At 29.6% G+C, this 24,049-nt stretch overlaps 2 protein-coding genes across 2 annotated transcripts; one reads left to right on the forward strand and one right to left on the reverse strand.

The window, feature by feature from the left end:
- The first annotated feature begins 14,880 nt into the window (after positions 1-14,880).
- LOC543812 (phosphoenolpyruvate carboxykinase) lies at positions 14,881-20,414 on the forward strand. Its single transcript, NM_001247150.2, is given in 13 exon segments — positions 14,881-14,941; positions 15,079-15,354; positions 15,981-16,159; positions 16,820-16,973; positions 17,097-17,181; positions 18,265-18,365; positions 18,578-18,876; positions 19,018-19,191; positions 19,282-19,347; positions 19,441-19,619; positions 19,708-19,877; positions 19,958-20,126; positions 20,213-20,414. Coding segments are annotated over 12 exon segments (1,989 nt in total). The 5' UTR covers positions 14,881-14,941; positions 15,079-15,085; the 3' UTR covers positions 20,357-20,414.
- A 1,859-nt stretch (positions 20,415-22,273) lies between these two features.
- On the reverse strand, positions 22,274-24,049 carry LOC101267230 (ubiquitin-fold modifier-conjugating enzyme 1). Its single transcript, XM_004237989.5, has 3 exons — positions 23,542-24,049; positions 23,179-23,240; positions 22,274-22,614 (listed from the first exon to the last, which is right to left on the reverse strand). The coding sequence occupies exons 1-3, from the start codon at positions 23,872-23,874 to the stop codon at positions 22,485-22,487; spliced, it is 525 nt and encodes a 174-aa protein (XP_004238037.2). The 5' UTR covers positions 23,875-24,049; the 3' UTR covers positions 22,274-22,484.

Here is a 24,049-nt window from a genome sequence, read left to right on the forward strand (position 1 = left end):
CAATTTTCAAGAAAAAGCATTGGCATGCGTCCAATTAAAGACTTGGCAGGTTCAGCTGGTCAATTAAAGACTTAGCCCATGGGCCACAACTTGGGGAAAGATTAGTTGGGTTGCTCAATTTATAAGTTACGAGTTAAAAGTTTAATTATAGTATTAAGAAGTAGGTAGTTTTAATACGAAAATAATAAGATAAAACGATTTTGTTAAAGTTCAAACTTTTTAAATGCTAAAGTTTTGATTCGAATTCTACAATTTTTCATGCCGTTTGAGATAGATACCATTATTTATGTTTAAGTGTCCTTTTTTCAATTTTTAGTTTGTTTTTAATGAAACTCTCTTCTATATCAAAGGTAATGCTTTAAGTTCAAGATTCTACATGGTATATTTAAGACGAGAAGCTTTAAAAGGGCATTTTCGTATATTACATAATATATACTCCTTTCATATTATAAAAAATGACTTGATACGGATTTTAAAAATATAAAGAAAATTTTTGAATCTCGTGATCCTAATTTAAAGTTAGATCAAATGTACATAACTATCCTTTGATTTTGTGGCCTTAAACATGTCATGTGGAAAGTTGAAATTTAAATTTTACCAAAAAAAGAAAGAGATAATTCTTTTTGAAACGGATGGAGTATATCTTAAGTTTAAAACTACATCACAATATTTAAAAATTCTTTTTCCGTTCTTTATGTATCTATTAAATTAAAATATATCGAGTTCAAATGTTAAAATATCTAACATGAGAGAAACATGTAGGTGAAAATGATTAACTTATTCATGGTACCCCTTTTTAAATTTAAGGATTATGTTTTGGAGTTAAAAGTTTGAAACTTCATGATTGTGTTTTTGCGTTCGAACAAGCCTAGTCATAAATATTTCAACATTAAATTTTGTTTTTAACATTGGGTTAATTAGAACTCCAACATAGTAAGATAGAGTTTCACATTTAAATCGAAAAAGATTTATATAGTCGATTTAGACTTATTTAGGTCTACTTGTTTTTTCCTAAATTTCAACCAAAGCGTAAGACTAGACTGGGCCGACCAAGTTCAAAGACACTTCTGGACTCTGGCCCATTGCAGGGCCCAAAAAGATTTAGAGTTTAGTACCCAACAGCATACCCCTCTCCAAAAGAAATTTCAAAAAACAATTCTAATTTGGATTACTATCTAATTAGACGAACATTCCTATCATATTTATTATTTAGTAATTCTCTCTATTATTTAAAATAATTACATATTGTTTCACTAATTCATAATTTCATATCAGATTTTAAGTTAGATATATCTAAAACTATACGTATTTTTACTATTAAATTCACTAAAATAGCAAAAGAGGAGAGAGGCAAGTGAGATATAGGAGGAAGGCAAGTGATATTTTCAGATACATGCAAATTAAACTAGATAAACGTATCTAGATATCATGTAAAAGGGGAGCGAGATAGGAGAGAGGTAGGTGAGAGATCAATCGTGTAAATTTGGATACACTGTACTAGAACAAGTTACACCTAATTTTTGATCTCGTGTATATGGAGTTAATACCTCAGATGGTTACTCAACTATGCACTCTTCTCTTAGAAAGACACTCAACTTTCAATTTTCACTCAAAAGTCACTCAACTATGCACTTCTTTCTCAGAAAGTCACTCAACTTTGAATTTTAATTCAAAAGCCACTCAACTATCCACTCTTTCCTCAAAAAATCACTCAATCTATTAAATTATTTTTTAATTAAAATTTATTGATATTAATTATTTATATAACAAACCAAAATTTTTAAAAAATAAAAATACCATTTAAACCATTTAGTGATCCATTCACCTAACTCGACCCATTAAAAAATATGATATGATCTATTTTATTTTGTCTTTAATCCTAATTCAAGGTTTAAAGAGAGGGATTAATTTAGGATTAAAGACAAAATAAAATGGGTCATATCATATTTTTAAATGGGTCGGGTTAGGTGGGTGGATCACTAAATGATTTAATTTATTTTATTAATTTTTTTGGTTTGTTATATAAATAATTAATATCAACAATTTTTAATTAAAAAATAATTTAATAGATTAAGTGACTTTTTGAGGATAGAATGGATAGTTGAGTTACTTTTTGAGGAAAGAGTGGATAGTTGAGTGACTTTTGAGTAAAAATTCAAAGTTGAGTGACTTTCTATGAAAGAAAGCAATAGTTGAGTGACTTTTGAATGAAAATTGAAAGTTGAGTGACTTTTTGAGAGAAGAGTGCACAGTTGAGTGATCATATGAGGTATTAACTCCTGTATATGAGATACATATATCTTGATATATCTAGACACTCCACATAAATATATCCAAAATTCAAAATCCAGTAAAATCCGTAATATTGCAAACTAGCATAAATCTAAAAAGTAGCCTAGTAAAATTTATTTTATCCTTCTAATTTCTAAACCAAAAGATTTTTTTTTTTTTCACCCAATATTCATATTTTGACCAAACACAAAACATTTCTTTGAATTTTGATTAAGCCTTATTGTCTTGATTAAACACTTCTTTCTTAATTTTTTTTCTAGTTTTTTTTTTGGCTATTTGGGATTTTAAGAAGTCATTTAGGCACGTTTTGACATTTAAAACACTTAAAGACATTTCGTTCAACGTAATAGTTTGTCACAAGATTGAAATGGTAGTCAACTTCTTCGTGTAATTAGGAAAAAAATTAGAGGTACACATTTGTCCTATTCCAATTTTTTTTTTTAAATGTCCAAAAAAAAGTTAGATTCAACATGTAATTTTGCGTTGACATGATCTAATACACACAAGTATATATATTTCAAACATTAGGAATAATGTATGTGTATATAATATGGGGATTTTTATCCATACGTACCGTCCAAATAAATAATTTATTTTATATAATCATATATTTATTTATACTTGAATTAGCCTATAGATATATCACAACTCCTTATATGATATATCATATATAAAAATGAAATAAAGTTAACTCATTATTGAAATTGCGGCTCGTATCTCTATCACTTTAATTGTGGATTTGCCACCTTATATTTGCTCATTCATAATTACTATCGCAAAAAAGTTATTTATATTTCTATAAAAGGCTTATACATTCCTGACTTTTTTATGTTAGATATGGAATCTCGAATATAATTGTCATTCTGATCAACATATTGAAAAACTTTCTCATTACTTTGATAAAATTAGATTAGTTCTAATATATACAAAGGAATCGATAGATCGTTATTTACTAAATGTTAATTCTATCCCGACCAAGCAACCAAAGGTAAAGATCTAGGTGGGAAGAAAGGGAAGCAGTGGGTTTATGTCGCTATATAACTAAGCTCGCAAATTTTTGAAATTGTAATAAAAGAATTGAGAGAAATTTATATCAGTATATAATCAAACTTAAACACAAAATAGATCAAGAAACGTCTATTCAAGATATATGTCACTAATCATTGTAAAACGAAGTGCATTCTTGAACCAATTGAGTTAGAGTTTGAAAATTGATAAAATTTGAGTATACATCTCCTATTTATTTTTTTTGAAAAGAAAAGAATATTTTCTTTTGTGCTTTCAACAAAATGATCTAATGATTTATTATATCGTCTACAATTTCTTTTATTATTGAAAATTCAAATCCCAGCAATGAAAAAAAAATTTAGTGAAATTACTAAAATTTACAAAATATTTTGTTAAAAATTCACCTCCGCTTAACCTTACAACTAACATACCTCCTTTTTATTAAAAATAAAATAAAATCGAGACTCAAATCTATCTTATGCTCATGTATAAATTATCTTTTAATTATTATTTATTATGTTTAATTTTGCATTTTTAGATGAAATCAGAACTTTTTCCCTTTAATTACCTCTCACCTCCACCCCACCCCCTCCCCTCCTCTACCCAACATACTCTACTTTGTTATAACTTGTAAAACATAAAAAAATATTTTATTTGTTTATACTTATATTTTATTGTACAATTGATCACAAAATCTAAGAAACTCATGATATAATTATAACCGTCTAAAAATTGTTAAGGTTACATCACGAAATATTTTAACTGCATATTATATACTTATATATGTATGACGTTATCGTTATATGTGTGTTGCAATAGAACTTTAATCAAATTATTTTGATTGTTTTTCATCTTTGAAATCGAATTAATTATGCTATATACTTATTCCTTTTTGGAATGTTTTTAAAAGGATGATATATTTTTATTTTTATAATAGTACTTTAAACTATTATATTTATTTTAGTTAGGTTACAAACCTTTAAGAAAAAAAGAGTTTCTAAGAAAGTTAATATTTAATAACGATGTCACATAAAATGAATACAATAGTAGAAGTATATGATATTGCTTAGCAAATATTTTATTTTTAGATACAGTAGATATTCACAATATAATATTTTATAATAGAGGTAAAAGAAAAAGGTTTTATTAATAACGATAAGTATTTTGATGGATACAATGGGGGATTCGAACCACTTTTGACGAAAAATTATATAATATATACATAGTTAAAATAACTTTTTTAGGTATACATAGTAGATGTTAATCCCTTTTGACTATTTTCTATATCTATTCTTTCAGATTTTGAACCTCTTATTGAAATTCTAGCTCTGCCAGAAAATGAATAAGGTTATCTATAATCAGACTGGCGATCTGTTTTGGAAATTTATTTGCTAAATGCTTTAAAATAAAGTTTCAATTAAATTTAATTTTTTTTTTAGTTTTCTCAATTTGTCACGAAAAAAGTATTATGATATTTGTGATGTCTTAATCAACTTGCACACTAATTTGGGCACCTATTCTATTAGTATTATCAACTTGAGCATCACAGTGGACATTATAGAATTATTTGTTTGTAAATTTAAACAACTTTGAAGAAACGTTTTTTATCAGTAATTAAATTTTAAAAAATGATGTCAAAAGACTGTTTTCTTTTTTTCTTAACCAAATATGATTATACAATAATATAATAATAATATATTCAATCAAATCTACAAACAGGATTAAGAATAATAATTTGTATATCAAATTTTATTCCTATTTTGTGAAAATGGCAAGCTTGTTCACGATAAGTTATAAATTCACGTAAAACATATCAAATTAAGTTTTGATAGAAAACATTAAAATATTAATAAGGAAATAAAGAAGTACTGTTAAAAATAATAGAGAAAAGAATAATAGCCGAATAGTGACCGATCGAATATAATAATAAAAGGTGTGTTTCACATGAAAGAAATATTTTTCATGAAAATTATTTCCTAGAATTATATACATATATATATATATATAATCGAGACAAATAATATGCAAAGTAATAGTATTAAGTTAAAGTAAGTGGAAAACATGCTCAATATGAAAGGTTACTTTTCCTACTCTTCTAATTTAGTTCCAACTAATTAATCCACATTTGAAAAAAACTTATTGAGGAGAAAAATATTTTAAATCAATCGAAAATCGAAAGTATTTTCCTCAACCCACCCATAGACTAAAAATGTATTTAATGATTTGAAAAAACAAATAAAAATTAAAAAGAGGGACCATGAAGGCAATAATGATAAAAAAAACTTAAATTCAACATTTATAATTAAAGATAGATAAAATATTTACTACTCGATAAGCATGGTGATTGATGGCCTATGATGTTTATTTCAAAGTCTCTTATTAAATTATTGGAGGAAACAATCTCCATTCCTGGCCATAACTCTGCTCCATATTTCTCCTATCTTTTTCTTTTTTCGACACTTTAAATCATAAAGAAAATTGGGGATGCATTAAAACTCTCCAAATTATTATTAATTAAAAGCACCCCACAACATATATATCACTTTATCACTTTTTACTTAATACGGGTAATATATCAACAAAAAATAGTTATTTTTCATATTTCATCAGTACAAAATATTTATGTTTCAAATTACTTTTAAAATATTATTTAATAGAGAATGTTTTGATAAAATATTTACCATTAATCATTTTTTTTAATGTGTATCAAATCAAATTGTAGTATATAAAAAGTAAATGAAGAAAATAATTCACTGAAGTGAAAATCACTTAAGAGACTATATCATCCCTTGAGAATCGTGACGGAAATTCAACAAAAATCTTCTCATGTTTATGATAAAAAATAAAATAAGACCTTTTACTCTAAATTTTTAATTAAAAACGAATAAATCTCATCCATCTCCATCAAAAATCAGATGCATCAATAAATATTTTTGCCATAATTCTCTGCGAAGAAATGAGTAGATATCTGCTACTATTATCAACCTTTAGCAGTTTAGAAAACGACATTATTTTCAAAAAAATGTACATCTCTGACCAAAGGAAGAAAAAAAACATTTATAACAAAAAATGAACCAACTAATTAATCATATGACGTCGTGGAAATTTTTTTCTTGAATTTCTAAATATTGCCTGTTGTCACATTCTTATTTTCAATATTAAATCTAACTTATTTAAATTTACATCGAAAAATATCACATTTTTAATCAACGGTTTTTTGTGATATGATTTGTATAGCTCCGTCAACGTCCATAGCAGAGGAGGAGACTTGTTAAAACTCCCCCTTTGCATTAGCCAAAAGCCGTATAAACATGATTTAATTGATAATTTATCAAAGATTATTCACGCAGGGGCATTTAATTTCAAGTCCTATATATATATATTTTTTTTATTTTTTTAATATGTCATTTTAATTTATCCAAACATGACAAATTTTCGTATAAAAGGGATTTTCTAACATCAGACAATAATCCGTACAGGTGATTAAATTGGTACAACAAATGATATTTCATAAAAAAAATGGTTAGGGATCGATGCTTCTTGTAGCCGCTATAATTTTGTCTTTCGGGTGCGCACACAGTAAATTTTTCACTGTCTTATGGCCAGCGAGCCGCACAATAAATGTAAATCGCATTAAACAAGACACGCCTTATATACGTGACAAGCTTGATTCAAAAGGCATTGAGGAGGCATCCAGTGAGTCCCTCTTTATTATAATACAGACACCTTCGCGTCCTTTTCGCAAGAGATGGAACAATCGTCACTCGATAGCTCAAAATTGACAAGTACAAAACTATGTAATTTGTCCTCGTTTATTTACCAACCCTATTAACACTAACCTAACGCCCTGTCTGCTCATATTTGATTGGCTTATTTATACCCAGAAGTTATGTTTTATAAATTTAATTCTAAAATTTATTGAATTTTACGATATATTTAATGTTATTGATTCAAATATACTTTTTTATACGTAAATTTATATTACATATTAAAAATATGAAGTTAATATAAATACGGCATCCGAATTTACATCCACATGTAACTCTCATTGAAAATTTGGCGCAAAAATAGTGTAGCAACTGATGTGTTACGCCAAATTGTTTCAAACATATTTAATGCCCGTCTATTAACAATGAAATCAAAATTTTCTATCTTATATATACATAAAAATATTTTCAAATTTTATATATTTATATAAATTTTTGACTAAAGAAGTTTTCGAATAAACTATTTTGTACCTCCTAGCTCTAGTTTTTGAATAGCAAAATTGATTTTAATGAATTTAGCTTTAAATAATAATATGATCGGTTTAAAGCTTTAACTAGTTTATTTTCCTAATCTATAATCACATTCATCATAAGCAATCATGTACCAGTATTTAACTTTTATATAATGGAATTATTTAATTTACACTTTTCTTTTTCTAACTTATTTGTTTTAACAAGTTATTATATTGACTAACTTCATCCGACTACGTAGTACAACAACTAGCTGCAACTTTTTTTTTTTTCATATTCTGATATGTAATATTTATATTGAATTTCGATTAATTTTAAATATATTTTCATTTCAAAAATAACATTTTTAATCAACAATCTTTTTTATTTAAGACTCGAACAAATATCTCTTATATATATAAAAAAAAGAATTGCATGTCCTGCGTCATATTTCTTTTGATAATACAACTTAATGCAACTTGCACCTTAATCACCAATTAATATTATTGTTGAAAAGGAACACCCAAAATTAGGTGAGAAAAAATAAAATAATTTCTAAAAAAAAAAAAAAGGTTATTGTGGGGTCAAAAAATCGAAGATAGAATAATAATGATACATATATATCCAATGATATTGGAAGGTGTGCCCCTTTTGAGAAAAGTATAAACAAAAACAATGGAAAGCCACAATCTTCAACTCTTCTTCTTATATGAGAAAAGGTCATCAAATTTCCACATGTACTTTCCGATTTATTTCATCATTTTAAAATATAACCTACGCAAAATTTATATTTGTATGTTATAGTAAAATTTGTATAATTGTGTTTTATAATAAATATAAATATGTATAAATTGCTATTTATACAAATAAATTAATTGTATAATTTGCTTTACATATAAAAAAAAATCAATTGTATAATTTGTGTATGTATAAAACGAGAAAGACAAAGAAAATTTTGAAGAGAAATATTTATATTTTATAATTATAAGTGTAAAAGAAAAAGATATATGTATTTGCAAGTATATATACACTTTTCTCTTGCTTTATACAAACATAATTGCAATTTATACATTTCGTTTATGTTTGTATAAGCGATAGAGCCGAGGGTGTCGAGTGAGATCTGAAAGAGTGACGAGCGAGATCTGGAAGAGAAGAGAGAGGGGAACGAAAATATATGTATATATACAATTTTTTCTCTCTTTATACAAATAGAAACGCATTTTATACACTTGTATTTGTATAAAAGTGAGATGAAGTGAGTCAGAGATGGAGCAAGAGAGGGAGAGTGACGAGCGAGAGTTTCGGGGAGAGAGGTGACTGACAAATATTTTGCTATATGACACAATTAAATCAAAGGATAATCATAGAATTTAATTTAATTTATTAATTTATCATTATATATAATTTTCTCAAGTATCAAAAAGAATTAATATTCATTAAAAAAATTAAACATGATATGTATATTTTTTTTGTTTCATTTATATATAGTAAAATAAAATGTAGTTGACTTATGGAACATAAGAAAATTTTGTAATATTATGCAAGTATCTTTAAAAGCGTATATTTTTATGGACTTTCTTTTATCAAAAATAAATGAAATTCAATATAATTGAAATGTTGATTATGGCAATAAATACATGTTAAAAAATTATATAATCATTTTATTTTGGGACTAACTCAATTCCTTAAATCCCTTGTCATGGGTTGACGCTTTGTGCTTTGCAATTCAATTTTTTTTGCTTGGTGTTAAATATTGAAAAATTACGCTTGGTATTTATTTTTTCAAAAAAAAATTGTGTTGTATAACTCATAGTTTGTGTATAAATATTTGATTCAATTTATATTTATGTATAATATTTTTATATATTACAATACATTTTAATACAAGATTAAGATATTATGTATAATAAATATTCACATATATGGTATTACTCTTACCCTTCTTTATAAGCATTTTTCGAGAGTCAATTTAACTAGTTTCTTGAACTTGCAAATTTTAGAGAGTAAATTGAATATTTAGTAATTGTATTAAAAAAAAAATTTAAAATGTTAATAGAAATTTATATAGTATTTTTAAAAAGAAATTTTAACAACTAAAAAAGGACCGAAAATATCAATTATACTTGACGTAAATATTCCAAAGTAAATATACAACATGATTAGAGTTTAAATTTTTTATTTAAATTTACTCATGTTTTTTTCATTAGCAAAGATTGCATTGAAGAATTTTCGAACAAGTTATTATTGCGCGCCAACAGACGTACGTGTATATATTAGTGGCGGAGTTATTTTTATTTTTATTCAAGAAAGTTGACTTCCATTTATTTATTAAGAAAAAATTATACAATGTGTAAATTAATTTTATACGAACTATAAATTGTTGTATCCCCTTGAAATGCATAAAATATAATGTTTCACATACATTATACTTATATCAAATTGATTAGTTTTATTTTATACAACTTTTATTACTTTATTATAGTTAGTTAATATGTATTTTATGTTATTATAACTTAATATAATCAAATAAATATAGTTAGATATGAATGTTAAAATAATAAATATTTTTTTTGTAATATTGGGCTTTGCCACATCCATAATCATGGTTGTTTAGTTGGTACAATAGGGCCTATAATTTCAAGACAAAATATAAAATTATTTTCCTTTTTTTTATTATTAATTTTGCACATTTTTAACAAATTATGGATAGAAAGGTATGTTTATTATATCACTTTTTAAATATAATAAAAACAATATATTTAAAAAGGTAACAGGGAATGAGTATAATTAATAATGAGAGTAATTAAGAACTAAGTATAAAATTATTTATTTAATTTTATAAAGTGAACAAATATTGTTGGACATTTAAAAATAAACAATCAAATTGCTATATGACAATTTGATCCCAGTAACATCAAAGTTAAATAAATAGAGCAAGAATATTACCGTGACTCAAAATATTTTCTAATTCTAATAATATACCTCAATAATTTCTTTTTTCTCAGTAAAATAAATTTCAAAAAATTCTTGATTGTTATCTAAATATCTTTCTCATCAAATAAAAGTATTTATTTTAAATAAATAAAATATCTGAAATATATGTTGCTTAAAATATTGTCTTGGTCAGAGAATGATATTTTTTATTTTGCTTGTTGTATGCCTATAAAAAGAAAAAAGTTTGTTGAGATTCTTTTCATTTAAGATATTTATCAGAAAAAGAACATAGTATCACTCAAAATAAATTATACAAGAATCTCAATAGCTTTAAAAGTTTTTTTTGAAGATGTTAATAGTAAGACAATTTTTTTTTAAAAAAAAATAGACGTAATGTAGTTGAATTTCAAGGGAATTTTTTGTAAAAAAATAATTCTGATAAGATACTTGCAAAAGCGCAAGCATAAATTTAAATTTAATAGTTGATAAATATATCTTTAGGCAGAACGAGACCAAATTTGATTCTAACAGATGAAATAAGGATATTTTAAAATTATTTTTAATACGTCGATAATATTTTTGAAACTTTATGGTAAAATGTAATAATATGCTAGTTAATTGATGAACACTATTACCAACAAAAGATAAGAAATTTCTTGACCACTTTCGTTTACGATTTGGTGTATTAAACAGCTAATATTTACCCCAGATAGAACTTTACAATATAGTTTGGTGTAGGTAGCAACTTAAAGAAAAAAAATTCTTTTTGAAAAAGTGTCTTAATTAGATGACTTGAAAATGTACAAGTTCCCAAATTTGATTCCTTTTTTCTTTTATTTCGATTTCATATCTGATATTTATGTTGAAAGTTTAATTAATTCAGATTCACACGTATAGAATTCATTTGTTTTTCTAACCAAGAATTTTATTATATACGAAGCTTATATAAATTTGAAATCTCTGATTAAGAAAGAAACAATCTCATCTACTACACCTCATATTTTTAGGATTAGATTTGATTCCTTAAACTAAGGATTTCACAACTTTGTCTCTTTATCTTGTGTTTATAATAGTACTTTACGCGTTCTTTTAACTTTTTGTTTGTTAATTTATTCGAGATGTAGGCTAAAGGGAAACGAAAAAGAGGAGTTTCCTAAGATGATAAAAAAAATCAATTATCTTTTTTTTTTTTTTTCATATTTAGGGATCCTAATAATAAAAAACATATTTAGCACATAAAATCATTTATTTTCTAGAAATTTATGTCTCATTAATTTAAGATGTATTGTGTACTCTCTCCTGTTTCTAAGTCAAATTCTAACAAGGACTATTCACGATATGATATCAATTTAAGTTTTGAAATTTCTACTAAATCTGTTAAAGAATGACAAAAGTTTTACATCGATGATTAATGAGATGGATGACAATTCTTTTCCCTATGAGCTAACTTTTGGGGTGTGAGTTAGACGTAAGACCTAGTTTTACACGGTACTAGAGCAGGATCCGTCTCACCTGATATTAGGGCCACCAAAATCAAAATTGTCCATATATCAGGTGCTAAGCACTGGGCGTGAGGTGGAATGTTAAAGACTGACAAAAATTCCACATCGATAATCAATGAGACGTGTTGAATTTTTATAAGACTTAGACAATTCTGCTTTCTTTGAGCTAACTTTTGAGGCGTTACTAACTCGAATAGGGTTGGGGGGTCGTGGACCAACTTATAATACTTAAAAAAGGTGGAACTAATAGGTAATAATTTAATATTATTCGAGCTATATTGCCAAGTTGATAAATTGATCCTATTATATAAAATTAGAGTAAATATTTTGCAGATGAGGATGCTAGGTAATACACATACATACAGTTGGATATAGAAATAATAAAAGAAGAGAACAAATAACGATTGTCAATTTTTGGCTTTGCGATTACTCATCTGACGTGTATCCTACCCACCCACCCCACCGGCAAATACGACCCATTTCTTCGTTTTTGCACCGAACACTTTCTTACGTATTATTTCACAATTTCTATATACTTTTTCCTAATTCTTATCTCCATTTAACTTTTTTTTTATATATATATTTTTTGCATTTTTAATTTTATATATTTGGTGTTAAATAGGGGTTAAGCTTATCTTGAAATTCTGATTAAATTTAAATTTAATTTGTATAATATAGGAGGATAATGTTTTGAATAATTTTATTTTTTTATATTCAGTGCTCTAGCTTAAAATCTCTAATTAAAAATGAAGCTGATTCAATATTGCATAAGTTATTATTGAAATAGAATATGTCAATGAATTAAAGTCTAATTTGTTCTACTTCTTACTATAATTATATTTTTTGGTTTTTATCTTTTAATTTATTTAAGTATTTGATAAAAAAAATTAATGAATCAATATATATATATATATATATATATATATATATATATATTTCACATTAATGAACTAAATAAATTTACTATTTTATTTTTATTCACATTAATGAACTAAATAAATTTACTATTTTATTTTTATTTAATGTTTTTTTAAGTCAGGTTCATGAATATGAATTAATTATTTTGATGAATTAATTGACCAATGGAGAAAATTATTATTTAGATTTTCTAAGTTGGTCAAATATATATTAAAATTATTATTTAAATTTTCTAAGTTGGTCAAATATATATTTTTAAGGCTAGTACTTTTAATTATTAATTGTCCATTTTGACAAATCAAGAAAGGATAATTTTTTTTATTTTTTATACCCTCAATTAATTACTTTGAAAAAATGTAAAAAACTTCTTGAAAATGTTAAGTTTTTGATTCATTCATTTCATAATCAATAGGGGTAAGATAGTAAATTTACTATGTCAATTATTAATTTCTTATTAGGTGTGTCAATTCAAAAATAGACAAGTAACTAGGGATAAATAAAGTAAATGGTAAGGATAAAATAGGAAGAACAATGTCATTTATATAATAGTTTTGTGAAACAACAAATATTAAAAATTATTTATTTTTAGTAAAAATGATGTATAAATAGAAATAAAAGGAATAACAAATCAATTTGATTTTACATATTTCTTTAAACTTCAACTTTCGATGACTTGTATTGGACCGTAAAATAGGTTGAGTCAAGCAAATTAATAGCATGTTCATACTTTAACGAATTAGGTGATTAATCATGTTTTTATGGGTACTTATTTAACGATCTAATTTTGCTTTAACTCTATTTTACAATCGTGTTAGTTTTTAACACGACTAAATACTTTGACTCTATCAATATTAAGCAAATTTGAGACCTTTCTTCCAAAGAAATTACCTATACTATACTTGTCTACGTAAGAAACAACTAGATATATATAGTACATATTTGAGAAAATTGTATTGAATTTCAATTTTTAAATTTTTTATGTTTTATTGGTTAAAAAATTAAAATATTTTTATAAAAATTAAGTTCATAGAAAAAATAAATTCCATAAATAGCGTTCTATAGAAATTATCTTCTTACCACTTTCCAAGACACTAAGAGCTGCTTGAATTGACTTAAAAAAATACTCAGCTTTTAAGTCAAAAATAAAAAATAAAAATAAAAAGATTTTCAATCAGAAAACAAAAAGTCAAACTGAAATAAAATTAAGTCAAAAAAATTAAAAATAGGAGGAGACCTAATTTTAATTTTTGACTTATTTAAACTTATTTTAAGTCATTTTTTCTTCTTGCCAAACACCTCACAATTTATTTAAAGTTATTTTTAACTTATTTTAAATCATTTTTTGTGTTTATCAAAAATTGACTCAAAAATATATTTGACCAACATTTAAGTCAACTCAAACACCCTCGAGATACCCTTCTTCCACCCTTACACTTGCCATGTGTACTAGATTATATATAAATAGTTTTAAAGTAAATATTTTATATTTATTTAATAAATATAAAAAATAGATATTACCAATAATCAATATTCAAATAATATCTGTGTTTCAAGTGTTTGTTCCTCCTTTTGAATTTTTAGAATTAGCAAGTAAATCTTCCTCCATTCATGTACTTTTAGTATTAAAAAATAGTTTTAAAGTAATAATATATATTTATTTTAATAAATATAAAATAATAAATCTTACCAATAATCAATTTTCAATACTATCTACGTTTTCCTCCTTTTGAATTTTTTAGGATTAGCAAGTAAATCCTCCTTCATTCATGAACTTTTAATATTCATATTTGGAAAAAATTTAATTGCATTACTTATACATGTTGTCTTTTTCCAGCTATATAAAATTATTATTTTTAATTATTAATTTTTTAAAAAAATCTTATCTTGACAACTTCTTGGGTTTATCCACTAACCATGGTTAGTTTTAACCAGCGTTGGAGCTTGTGTAAGCGATACTATAAATAACACACCTCAATTGCCCCAATGAACACATCCTTCCATGGTTCAACCTTTTCGCTTAAAATTTTATTCTTCAAATTCAGCTTTTTCAGCTATTCTTCACTGATTCTGGTAATTTTTCTTATCAATGCCCTGTTTTTTTTTATAGTCGAAAGCGATTTCGCGATAGTTCTGAACTCGATTTGAGATTTGCATCTAATTTTGCATCGTGTTTATTGTTCATGAACGTGATTTTTTTTAATTTGCAGAGAAAAGATGGCGTCGAACGGAGTCGGAAATGGAGAATTCAGTTTTGATAACAAGAGGAGGACTGGGCTGCCGAAGATCCAGACACAGAAGACAGAGGATGAAAACGTGGTTTGCCATGACGACAGTGCAACGCCGGTGAAAGCTCAGACGCTGGAGGAATTGCATTCTCTTCAGAAGAAGAAATCGGCGCCGACTACTCCGATCAAGTCCCCTCATGTATTCGGCGTTGCCGTTTCTGAAGAGGAACGACAGAAACAACAGCTGCAATCCATTAGGTAAAACGGCGTCGATTTTTTTTTTGGCTGAAATTACTGAAAAAAGATATGATTATTTTTGTCGTATTAAATGTGTAGATTGGACTAAAATTTAACCTGTTTAAAACGAATTAAGTTAATAAATAATTGAATTATTTTTCAAAAATTATTTGCGTTTACATAGATTGAATTGAAAGCTAAAAATGAAATGAAAATACAATTTGCTAATTTTTACTAAGACGGTAGTCCTAATGTGTTGATTTGTCATTGTCACTTTTTTACTATCACGGACTCACTGTTTCGTGAAGATAAAAGGTACACTTAAAAAGAAAAGAATAACATTAATAGTATGTTTGATCAAAATTTTAAAATTAATTTATTTGAAAAAGCAAATAATAGTATCAAATATCAAATTTACCTTACTTTATTTTTGCAAATACTTCAAAAATTAACTTGTATTCGTATTTGGCATGAATTTAAAATAATTTAGGCTTCAACACGAATATGAGACGCAGGAATGTATCTTTTGTAATTTTAGTAATATAAAATGTAGGTAAGCTTTTAGTAAAATCGTGACATGATGAAATTTACGAATTTTATTTAAAACTTTTATTTATTTATTTTTTCCATTTGTTGTGTAAAAATAGTGCATCATTGGCGTCATTGACACGAGAGACGGGGCCAAAAGTGGTGAAAGGAGACCCAGCAAGGCAAGCGGAGACGCCAAAGGTGCAACAACCTGTTCATCACCACCACACCCCTGCCCTTAACATCAGTGACAGTGGCCTCAAGTTCACCCACATCCTTTATAATCTCTCTCCTGCTGGTAAATAATTTTACTATCTTTTCTTATGTTAGAAATATTAATTCTTACATTTAACTAATAAAGTTTCACTTTGAATAAAGTTTTTTACCCTCACTGTAACTCATCTTTCTTGACTAGTTCACGTGTTTGACTCTACTAATTGTGCTTACCCACCCTCCATTTTATAGTTACGGTTCATGATTTAATTAAAACTCTTGTGCTACTTTCAAACTTTTGATACGTCATAAAATTATTTGATCGAATATTATTAGAATTGTTAGTAACTTTTATTTGATAAATATAAGTTTTGGATGTTTTATTTACATCATACAACAACAGTACTTTTTCCTAGCCTATTTGATATACAGAGGCGGAGCTAGCTGGGAGTTCATGGGTTTAGATAAACCTACTAGCTTTTTCGCAAATTTTACATTTATTTTTTAAAAAAACTAAATAAATATATGCATATTAACAAGCGAATTCCAAACAAAATTGATTTAGAATTCACCTTAATTTCTTTGGGAGTCATAAAATTACTTGGGTAATTTCTCTAATTAATTTTGAGTAATTCCTTAAAAGGTGAAAAAAATCAAAATTGTCCCTCAAAAAAGGGGGGTTTATTGCTTGTTTGTTGTATATAGTAAAATATACTTTTAATTTACGTGTTACTCCTTTTTGTAGAGTTGTATGAGCAAGCTATCAAGTATGAGAAGGGATCATTCATCACGTCAAGCGGTGCTTTAGCCACACTTTCCGGAGCCAAAACTGGCCGTTCCCCAAGAGACAAACGTGTTGTTAGAGACGAAACCACTGAGGACGACCTTTGGTGGGGAAAGTAAGTTATCTCCCCTGTTTTCCTTCATAGGACAGCAATTAGTATTTTCGACTCGAACTATATATAATTAATTGCACCTGTTCACAATCCACACTTCTTACGTTATGATTGTTGTACGAACAGGGGTTCACCCAATATCGAAATGGACGAACAGACTTTCTTAATCAACAGAGAAAGAGCTGTTGATTACCTATGCTCTTTGGAGAAGGTATGTTAAACAATATTATCATTTCATTTCACTAAAGTCTGCTTCCGTTATCATTTTTTTAGATGCGCTAAACTTATCCTAAAGTTGTTAATGTCAACGGTTATAGAAACTATGCATATGTTATGTTTCCCCCTTGCTTAGTGCTGCCGCGTCATACCATGTTTATTTTCTTAGTTAAAAGAACATGTAATTAGTACCTCATTAAAATAATATCACTCAATAAATAATTAAATTCCAGAATTTGAGGGGAGAGTCATCTTGTCATTCTTTGATAATCTAAAGGCGTGTCTTATTCCCCATGTTAATAAAATAATGTATTTGTATAGTCGAGCTACTATTAAAAAAAAAATTATTTTTGTTTGTCGTGGTGTATGAAATGGCTACAGTAGCTGCCATAACATGTATGTTACATTGTCTTTATGTAATTATTATTCTTAGTCCCATTAGGGAAATTTTGTGATCCAATTTCTGTCATGATTTAATTATGGCTACAAGACACTCCTGTTTATGGTGAAACGGAATTTTCCTCATCTTCCCCTAGGAATGGATATGTCACAATAACATATCTGTCTAGCCTTTAATAAATATGTACACATGTTCTACAACAAACTTGCATTGAGTTTTGGTGCCAATATGCGTATCTACTACATACAACCTTATCCAGATATTTTTGTTAAAAGTATTGAAAGATTGAGATCGCGATAAATCAGTCTTCGTGTAACATGTAAGTCATAGAATCAGCCACTAGTACTTGCGTCTGGGTAGACTGCTAGGGTGTGCCCTTTCCTCAGACCATATGTAAACCCAGGATATGCTTCAAGCAGCAACCAGTCTTATAAAAAGATTGAGATCATAGTGATTTTGTTGATCTCTTCTCAACTGTTAATGTCTTGGATAATACAGATCACGGATGGTGAGACCTGCAATTAATTGTTATTGGAAAAAAAGCCACTGAATAAAATATTTAACAGGAAAGTAGTTCGATGGACACATCAATAAGAAGACTGATGATCAATTTATAGTGATGAAAACTACCTTCTTATCCTGACTATTTGCTACTTTCGCGGGTGGTCTACATTTCAGGTGTTTGTGAATGATCAGTTCCTCAACTGGGATCCAAACAATCGTATCAAAGTTAGAATTGTATCTGCCAGAGCCTATCACTCCTTGTTCATGCACAACATGTAAGAAGCTGATCATGATTCTTCTTAAAACTCTCTGTTTTTACTTTCTTATGTTTTACAGGTCAGCAGATAAGTACTTTCTACTTTTACATATGCACGTTACCTATCTTTAGATTTTACATCCATTTAAGAGCCTTAGTGAATTAAAGGAATATCAAAAGATCATGTAAAACATGTTAGTAAGTGCAATTCAATAACCGGGTCGGTGACAGGTGTATCCGACCCACTCCAGAAGAGCTGGAGGATTTTGGTACTCCGGACTTCACAATTTACAATGCTGGTCAATTCCCATGTAACCGTTACACCCACTATATGACTTCCTCCACTAGCATAGACATCAATCTTGCTAGGAGGGAAATGGTCATCCTTGGCACACAGTATGCTGGGGAAATGAAGAAAGGTCTTTTCGGGGTAATGCACTATCTAATGCCTAAGCGCCAAATTCTCTCTCTACACTCTGGCTGCAATATGGGAAAAGAAGGAGATGTAGCCCTCTTCTTTGGATTATCAGGTAAAGTATAAAGGGATTGGTCCTCCCTTTATCGGAAAAGCAACAATAAGTGCCCCCTTATCGTTATATCTCACAGCAAAATGTGACATTGTTTCTATTCGATGCTCATGTTTCTCTTTCTGGACTTGTTTTTCATCTTAGGAACTGGGAAGACAACACTGTCTACTGATCACAACCGGTACCTGATCGGAGATGATGAACACTGCTGGAGTGATCATGGTGTCTCAAACATTGAAGGAGGTTGCTATGCCAAATGCATAGACCTTGCAAGGGAGAAGGAGCCTGATATCTGGAATGCCATCAAGTTTGGCACTGGTACTTTCTGATTCTGACTTGATCATCTTGATGTTATTTCCTGCCAAGTCACAGGGTGAAGCCAAATTAATAATTTTACGCTCTATGCAGTGCTGGAAAACGTGGTTTTTGAAGAACATACCCGAGAAGTGGATTATACAGACAAATCTGTAACAGGTAACTTGTGTTGAATCGAACAGAGATTTTCATCTCGATGTCTTGAATCAATTGATGTTGCTTTATGGCTATAATGGTATGGTTTGATTGCAGAGAACACCCGGGCAGCATATCCAATTGAATACATCCCAAATGCTAAAATACCATGTGTTGGTCCTCATCCAAAGAATGTCATTCTCCTTGCATGTGATGCATTCGGCGTGCTTCCACCAGTCAGCAAATTGAACTTGGCACAGACAATGTACCACTTCATCAGTGGCTACACAGCTTTGGTATGTGCTCACGAAATCTGATGCCTCACATATTACATTTGAACTTTCAAGATGTGATGTAAAGACTATTGCGTCAAACATTTCACAGGTGGCAGGAACCGAAGATGGTATTAAGGAGCCTACAGCAACATTTTCAGCATGTTTTGGTGCAGCATTTATCATGCTTCATCCAACCAAATATGCAGCCATGCTGGCTGAGAAGATGCTGAAACATGGAGCTACAGGATGGCTTGTGAACACTGGCTGGTCAGGTGGAAGGTAAGAGCACTCACCCAGACATGTACCCAAATGTTGTCCATTCAAACTATATATATAATAAATCTCTCGGTTATGAGCAGTTATGGATCAGGCAGCCGAATCAAGTTAGCATACACTAGGAAGATCATCGATGCCATCCACTCCGGCGATCTTCTGAAAGCAGAATACAAGAAGACCGAGGTATTTGGGCTGGAGATTCCAACTGCACTTGAGGGAGTACCTTCCGAGATTCTGGACCCCGTGAACACTGTAAGTTAGCACACACTTCAGCATTGTCTAACTGCTACAATCTGCATATACCGTTTTATTAATGTGAAACTCATCTGTTGTTACAGTGGCCCGACAAGAAGGCACACAAGGATACCCTGTTGAAGCTGGGAGGCCTATTTAGGAAGAATTTTGAGGTGTTCACAAACTACAAGATTGGAAGTGATAGCAACCTGACTGAGGAGATCCTGGCAGCTGGTCCAAACTTCTAATTGAAGAAGGATTTGCCTGAGTGATGGTTTGGCAAAATATGACTTTAAAATATCAAAAGAGAAAAATAAGATTAGCCAGAAAACATGTGTAATATTATTTTGTGTGTTACATTTTATGTGTTATTGGTCCGGAAGGAGGTTTCACATCCATGAATCTTTGTTATTTATTCTTGTTTTTATTCCATTTGGGATCGTGTTTGTTTTCTGGTGAGGTTGAGGCGGAGGTTGTTATTGTAACTTTCATTCACTTGTGCTGTAATATTTTCAGTCAATAATGAAAGCTTCATACCCAACTATTTCTTCTCTGTTTCATGTCGAAACAATCTTGGAATAGCACATCTCTTTCACAGTGAGCCCAAAACTCAGCAGATTAGCATTCTAAGAGAGCATCTGTACATCTGTAATACTAATATTCTACATGGCAAAAAAGTTAGACCATAACATACATAAATATTAATACATCACATTGGCTCTTACCTGCGCGTACTGAGAAGCAATTCACTGAAAAAGTGATATCAGACTGTAGACAAAGCTTGAACTTAGTCACAAGAGAAAAGTTGGTAAAAGCATTACACGAGTAAATTTAGCTGAGGCTGCTGTGCAACATGTTCTTCACCAACTAGAAAATTTTATAGAATTAATGAATGTGCTTCAAAGCAAGGAAGCTGCTGAAATTTTTAGAGGACAAGAGTTGATAATCTCAATCAATTTTTTACTGGAATGGATACTGCATCTCAAGTACATATAATAAAGAGAAAAGACGGCCTTTTCTCACTCTCAACAAATTCACGGTACACTCTCAGACCTCCACAACTCAGATTAACACTATTGTGCAACAACTAGTTCAAAATTCTTCAAAAGCAACTCCAGATGGCTCATCCAACTAAGTTTCTATTAGCCAGTGCAGTTATACAGACATACTCAGGCAGAGGCGAAGGCAGCAATGTAGAAGTGTATGAGTTTAATGCTAGGACCCTTAAAAGATAGAACACATCTGTGCATGAAGTAAAACTATTGAGAAGCTGCTTGTCGCAATACTACCCAAACAACACTAGCGATTTCTTTGTAAGACATTTGCATAGGAAAACAAAAGAATATAACGACACAACATAAATATGAATCACACCAACAAGAGAGAAAAGTGTCTTCACCCTTGGGCTAATTAACACTGTGAATACCCATAAATTTCAATATGACACACTCTTCAACTAGCTTGATTGCCCTTAGTGAATGATGCAATCCAGTTACAAGATGATCCTCAACTATTGGATTTCAATCTCTACAAAAACATCAACTAGCAATTGTTACTACGCAATAAGTAGTATCAAGAATTATAGGTCTCCAGAGTCTTCAAGGAGCTCCACTGCCTCACATTTAAAACAACTTCAACACCATTAGATCTTTGTTAAATCACTAGTGGTTACACAAACACGTTATGCTGATCCAAGGACAACATAAAGCCGAAAAATAAGGAAGGAAAGGTAATTGCTTAGGCTCACAACATAGAGTCATTTGTTTGCCCAATTTTGGATGATTGGGGAGAAAAAACTGAGACGAATGCTAAACATCATCAAAAGGATTATATTAATAACAAGGAGCGACATAAAAAAACAGGACGAACACCACAAGTCCACACAAACTTGAGGGCTAAACATATGCCAAAGTACTCAGCAGCTATGACAGTTGCATCTCAAAACATCACAAGGCTTGAATAACATGAAATTGGCCTCCTCAATATGATTCGTAAAAAAAGCAGGAAAGGCGTCGTAGTCTTAATAAATTTGAGGGCATAAAGCATAAACTCAAAGAAATCAGCAAATACGACAGCTGTATCTCAATGTTCAGGTTTCATGAGGCTTTAACAACATGAAACTTAGCCTCCTCAATATGATTCATAAATTAAAAGGAAGAGTATCATTAGTCCGATAAAATTTGAGGGCATAAAGCACGTTAAAATAAATCAGCAGATGTGACAGTTGCATCTCAAAGAGCCGGGTTCACCCGGCTTACATAACATGAAACTATGACTCCTCAAAGTGAGGGGAAAATTACACTTTCAAGTAACTCCATTAAGTTTACAGTTTTATCTTGGTGATTAGGTTTCATCATGCTAAAAATCATCCCCTTGTCAAGATTCACTGGATGTGGCCACATCATCTTTGTGTTTAATCATGCCAGAATCAACAAGAACAGGAATCTCAGCTGCAAGCCATGGTGCAAGACCCAAACAAAGCGCGTGTGCAATGCCAAATCTGGGGCTAGATGAGTACCAAAAGTTAGATTTAAGTAGAAAGACACTTGCAGTTCCATTATACAGAAAACTAAACTACGAAAAATATGAAGCAAAGAGTACTCTCCTTTATCAACCTGGGTAAACATAAACACGTCTTAGAAAAATTATATTCATTTAATTCAAACTCTACTATGTTCTCAATTGACCAAACATTTGCTTTACTCAACCAGAACTTGATCCTACTAGCAGTCTGATCATTGAAGAGCTAAACCAAAGTCAAAGAGTGAATTAATTTGGTATAGGCAAATGAATCTTCTATATCCATTACTCATTATTCAGACATCCCAACCATCATATTATGACTATCTTAATACTAATTGTTAACCTCTAGTTAGTCTGTAACTATCCTCCTTTATCTTGGACGATAGATAGAACACCAAAAAAGAAAACAAGTGTTTGAAGAGCAGGGTGCATGTGAAAGAACTTGATATGTTAAAAGAATGTAGTAGACCAACACGTACTATCATGAATTGACCAAAAATCATCATAGCAATCCAGCTTCAGTTCAAATCAAAGAGAAAATAATTACCAATTCTTTGCCCATAGCGGCTTGAAATGCACAGTCAAGCATATTTTCCCTCCTCTGTACATCTACATGATCAAACAAAGAGTAATAATCAATCAGTAAGCCATGATTCTGATAAATATCTGTGCTTGTTATGATATAAGGGAAGTTTTGTTACCTGAATTTAAGCTACTTGACTATAGGCTAATCTAGAGGGAATGCATCTATCTATTCCACTATATTCAGACCCATTATAAATAATTTGCTTTCAAGATAAATTAGGGTTTTGCTAAACTTCAAGTATACCAACAACAAAAACCAATCATACCAACAAAAATTCATCATCATATGATCATATAGATGAAGGAAATAGCAAAAAGAACAAACCTTTTCAGTCTTGCCATCAAGTTCAGGCAACTCAAGTTCAGGAGCGGTAGCAGGGTAAGTAACAGGGATATCAAACTGGAGGTCAAACTCGTACTTGAGAAGGTTATGCACATACCAACACTTCCCCTTCCAACGAGTACCTTCAGGATTAGCCGCAGATATACGGAACCAATCATTATCTTTGGATTTGTTCATTGATGTATAGGCGATTAGAGCCTTGTATTCTTCCTTCAGCCGCTGTGTCCATGCCGCGCCGTCACGTGGACCAGCTTTGATTGTTAACAAAGGGATCTGTGTAAGGGTTGTTTTGGTACTCGGATCCCAACCCTCCATCTCGGAATTGCCGGAGAATTTTGATAACAATGGCAGATACAAGCTTTGTCTGATGAAAACAGAAAATGCGTTATTTGTACCAAGTGTGGAAGAACCTTTCTTCCTCTCGGATCCGGATTCGGATTCGGATTCAGTGTCGGACTCACCACCTTGATGTTAGGTTTAATGTAATTAG

This window comes from Solanum lycopersicum, chromosome 4, assembly GCF_036512215.1.
Source record: "Solanum lycopersicum chromosome 4, SLM_r2.1".
NCBI lineage: Eukaryota > Viridiplantae > Streptophyta > Magnoliopsida > Solanales > Solanaceae > Solanum > Solanum lycopersicum.